This window comes from Lampris incognitus, chromosome 8 (assembly GCF_029633865.1).
Source record: "Lampris incognitus isolate fLamInc1 chromosome 8, fLamInc1.hap2, whole genome shotgun sequence".
In the NCBI taxonomy this organism is placed as follows: domain Eukaryota; kingdom Metazoa; phylum Chordata; class Actinopteri; order Lampriformes; family Lampridae; genus Lampris; species Lampris incognitus.
In genome coordinates this window covers 27,901,672-27,906,020 of record NC_079218.1, presented here as the reverse complement: position 1 = coordinate 27,906,020, position 4,349 = coordinate 27,901,672, and the positions used below count along the sequence as shown (strand labels likewise).

The window sequence follows — 4,349 nt, the reverse complement described above, 5'->3', positions numbered from 1 at the left end:
TCCAAACTTAAATTACAGGGAAGAAATTTTCTGTCTTGGAGATTATATATTAGAGAAACATGATATGATTTTTAGTGTGGCACAAGGAAGCTCTCTTTGTCCCTTGCTTTTCTCATTATACAGAAAATCAATTTCCGTAGCTATGCTGATGATACCACTTATACATTTCTATAGAACCTGTAACAAGCCTTGGTCAAATTTAAGTTTCAATTCCCATATAAACAAGGTGACCAGAACTGCTTTCTTTCATCTTAGAATTATTGTAGAAAGCACAGCCCTTCCTTATCTGGAAAGATGACAGAAAGCTAGCTCACACATCAAGTAGATTGGACTACTGAAATTCCCAATGCCTGGTACCCTTTTTCATTATATGAACCCATCCATCTGTCCATCCATCCATCCATCTGTTTTTTACCCACGTTCTGCTTCTGATGGTCTTGTCAGCCCTGAACCTTATTTAAATAACTTGGGCAGAAGGCACTGCAAAAAGATAGCCAGCTCATTCTCTGGACAACACACACACACACACACACACACACACACACACACACACACACACACACACACACACACACACACACACACACACACACACACACACACAGAGAAAGACATTTCACTCCCATACTGTTTAATTTATTATCTCCCCTCTACCTAATATATATGCCTTTGCACTGTGGTAGAAAATTGTAGCACCAAGGATACCCACACAGGGAGCATATGCAAACTGCATGCAGAAAGGCTGGTATCAAACCCATCTTGCCGTGAGGAAATGGTAATAACTAAGTCCTCATTCTGCTCCATTAATATGAAGCAAATGCCACATTTTAAAGGTTTAAAACATGGTAAACCATTCAATATCTTAAATCTCAATATTAAAAATACTTTTATTACACTATATATTTTGTTCATCAAAACAAGTTGGTAAAGAAGTTAGCCCATTACAGTATGTCATTGGCTTAATTATTACCTCAGAAACTGCCTTAATTGGCAATTGGTCTCATGTCGAGCAGTAAAACTACATCGATGAATACAATGCAGTATCTCTAACATAAACTCAAAAGAATAGAACTGAATTTAACTGTTTAGTGCAGTTACTAAAGAAGAATTAAAAGTGATATTCAGAATGTGGTGAAAACACTTGAGCTCACAAATTTGTTTTTCATAAGAAACGTGTAGTTTAGTGTATCTGAAAATAAGAATCTAATAGGCTACTGAGCAAGTTCATCACTCTGATGATTCTTATGATTTCACTGTTTACTTTTGGACGATGGCTACATGAATAAATTGACCATCAAATTGAAGAGTTACTGTCTCCTGTTTGCTTGCTGTTAAACCAGTGCTTCAGTGAGTGGAGATGAGTCATTGTTCAACCTCCAGCGTTATCAAATTTCAATGGATACATTGTATACCAATTCTTTCTAGAACATAAATTTCCCGCAAGGTTAATTAATAGTGGTTACCTGATTATAAGGCCATTACTCTCAGGTGGTACTCTATTGTTCTTTAGAGTCAATACAAAGTGTTTATTTAGTAAGAGCACAGCTTTTGTGTAATCCAAGCCCCTATGGTTGAGTCTCCAGCATTGTGCAGGTGCCTGCTGCAGGCTTTCACCACCAAGAAAACCACTTCTGCAATATTGAGCAGGATACAAACCCCTGACGCCGCGAGCATGAACACAGTGAAGACAGTCTTCTCCGTTGGCCGTGACACAAAACAATCCACCGTGTTTGGGCAAGGGTACGAGTCGCACTTCACCAGCCGAATCATCTTGTAGCCAGGGTAGATCATGTAAAACACATACATGAAGATGACTTCAAAGACGACGCGGAAGAACAGGCTGATGACGTATGTCCACCACAGAGCACCTGTAATTTTCATTTTCTGGCTCTTAATCTGCTCCAGCTCTTTAGCGTTGGCTCTGCCAGACAGTTTATGGAGCTTCTTGTCAATGTGGCGGCGGTGGGCCACATGCATTGCAACCAGCAGGGCTGGGGTGGATACCAAGATGAGTTGAAGTGACCACAGACGTATATGGGAGATAGGGAAGAAGTGGTCATAACAGACACTGTTGCAACCAGGCTGCTGGGTGTTGCAGGTGAAGCCAGACTTCTCATCTCCCCACACACTCTCTGCCGCAACCACCAACACTAAGATGCGGAAAATGAATAGGACGGAGAGCCAGATGCGGCCAATGCCTGTAGAGTGTCTATTCACACCACTAATAACAGCATAAAAGGATGCCCAGTTCATCTTCGGTTCCGGGTCTGAGAGACAAAGATTGGACAGAGTTGGTTAGCGTGACATAAAATATTGCCTGCAGCATGATATGCATTTTCCTATTTTCTAAACCAAACCTTAATGATGATGGTATAATAGTTAAAATCATCCCCGTGTGCTGGTATGATCCTTGCCAGTGGCTGGGGTGCTAATTTGTATAAACCAATTACAGCATAAGCAACATGCCAATCATCATGTTCCTCTGTCCCAAACATGTTTTCCATCCATTGAAATAGAAAACTTCTGAGTTGTTACCAGGCTCAGCAGGAGGTGTAAGAGGCATAGGCGGCACCCAGGATAGAGGACAGTGTTACTCGCTGGTTTTGCATGGAAGTGCATCCGGAGGAAAAACAAGTCGCTCTGACCCCTCTGGGGTTGGCGGGTCCATTAAAGAGTGCAAGACTAAGGTCCGGCACAGTAATCATGTGACATATCCCACTTTCACTAGTGAAAATGATGGCTCAAACTGGCATAGGCACACACTCCAATGGTGTCTCTATATTATTCTCTGTTGCTTTGACACTGGGTTTGTCAGTGTCTCAAAAAGTGAAATGTCCTCGTTGTTTTACATAAACACTTTGCTTTTTTTTTCCTAAGCTTAGAAATTGTTTGAGCATAATGAAAATGACATGAGCGGAGTTAGGGTCAGGGCTAGTGCAACACAAACATACCAACACAGGATATGCAAGACAAATACTGTGAGCACATTAGATCACATGAGAGTCTGAAAGCCACTCACTGTTTATGTCTCGTTTTACACTACACTTGTTTTAGAATGCAACAGAACCATTGTATGCATCTACAACCGAATCTGTAAAATTTGTTGCATTAAACAAAGTCCGCATGAGACAATCTGCGATGTGTTTGGGACATGAATAACAAACACTGTAGGCTACACATTTCACAATCTCTAAACAAAACATTCTATTCAGCACACCAGTCTAGCAACGAAGTCGGCAATTAAATAAATTTACCTTTAGATGTAGCTAAAATAAAGAATCACGCTCAGAGACATTTGAGCGGAATTTTGCAGTTTTTTTGCAGAGCATCGGCGCACCATGACTTTGCATTGCTAATGACTTCTCACACTAGCCACTGCCCTTCACTGAAGTCAGATGCTTTTTGCGTGCAACATTTGCATACAAAAGACCCATTTATCAAGACCAACAAACGGCTTTTGACATCGGATCAAACGTCTCAATCTCTGCCTACCATGAACCAAGGAATCTGTGTGGGGAGACAGATGAGACTTTCCCCTCATTCCTTGTTGTCCTGTGTTGTGGATAGGAAGTGGAGGATGATTTTGACGCAGTTTAGAGCAAACTGTAGGCTTAAAACACAGCACGTCCAATGTAAAGCTGCCAGAGCAAATTCTGAAGATAAGTGGAGAGGAGTTTATTATAACTATGCTATTTGTTTTCAGCTCACAACATGGTGCTATGATCGTGGGTTACCCCCCCCGTTCATACACGACCAGCTTAGTATCGTACTAAGTGCAACATAATAGCCAGCGCAGTTTTGCCTCAAACTTTTACAATGCATTGTATTGTGGTCGTCTCACATCGGTGTTATGTCAAAATCTGCGACCATCGAAAATTGTGACCCTTGTTAAACTACACAAAAACTAGGGATCAGTCCAACAGAGTTTGGCGGCGGATTCGTGGACACCTGACCTAAATCTGTACCTAAATTAAAGTACATCTTTGGTGTGGTTTAGTTTAGGTATGAGTTTGGGGTAGCAAGGTTTGGATGACAATCCGGGGGTGCGTTCGTCTCGTCCAGCACGCCATCTAGTGACGACCGTGGCTCTTTCTGCGCGTTCACAACAGCCACGGGCACAATTTTTCGACCGTCGCAGAATTTGAAAGAACACTGGTCCTCGGGTTAAAATCCCTAAAACACGTGATCCTATTTGGCAGGGTTCTGTGGAAAACCACCACGTAGTCTACTTTCAGGCCTCTCAGGTTGAAAATCAGTGCTCATCTGGACCAAGCACAGACTGACGTAATCGTAGTCCGATGGTAAATGTTCACGTTTTCCAAAATTGAAAAGTCTGCAGTCTTTAAAAT

General features: G+C 41.8%; 1 protein-coding gene across 1 annotated transcript; it reads right to left on the bottom strand.

Moving 5' to 3' along the window:
* Positions 1-1,530: 1,530 nt before the first annotated feature.
* Positions 1,531-2,563, bottom strand: gjb1a (gap junction protein beta 1a). Its single transcript, XM_056285432.1, has 2 exons — positions 2,536-2,563; positions 1,531-2,267 (listed from the first exon to the last, which is right to left on the bottom strand). Exons 1-2 carry the CDS (start codon positions 2,561-2,563, stop codon positions 1,531-1,533), a joined length of 765 nt encoding a protein of 254 aa, XP_056141407.1.
* Positions 2,564-4,349: the final 1,786 nt, after the last annotated feature.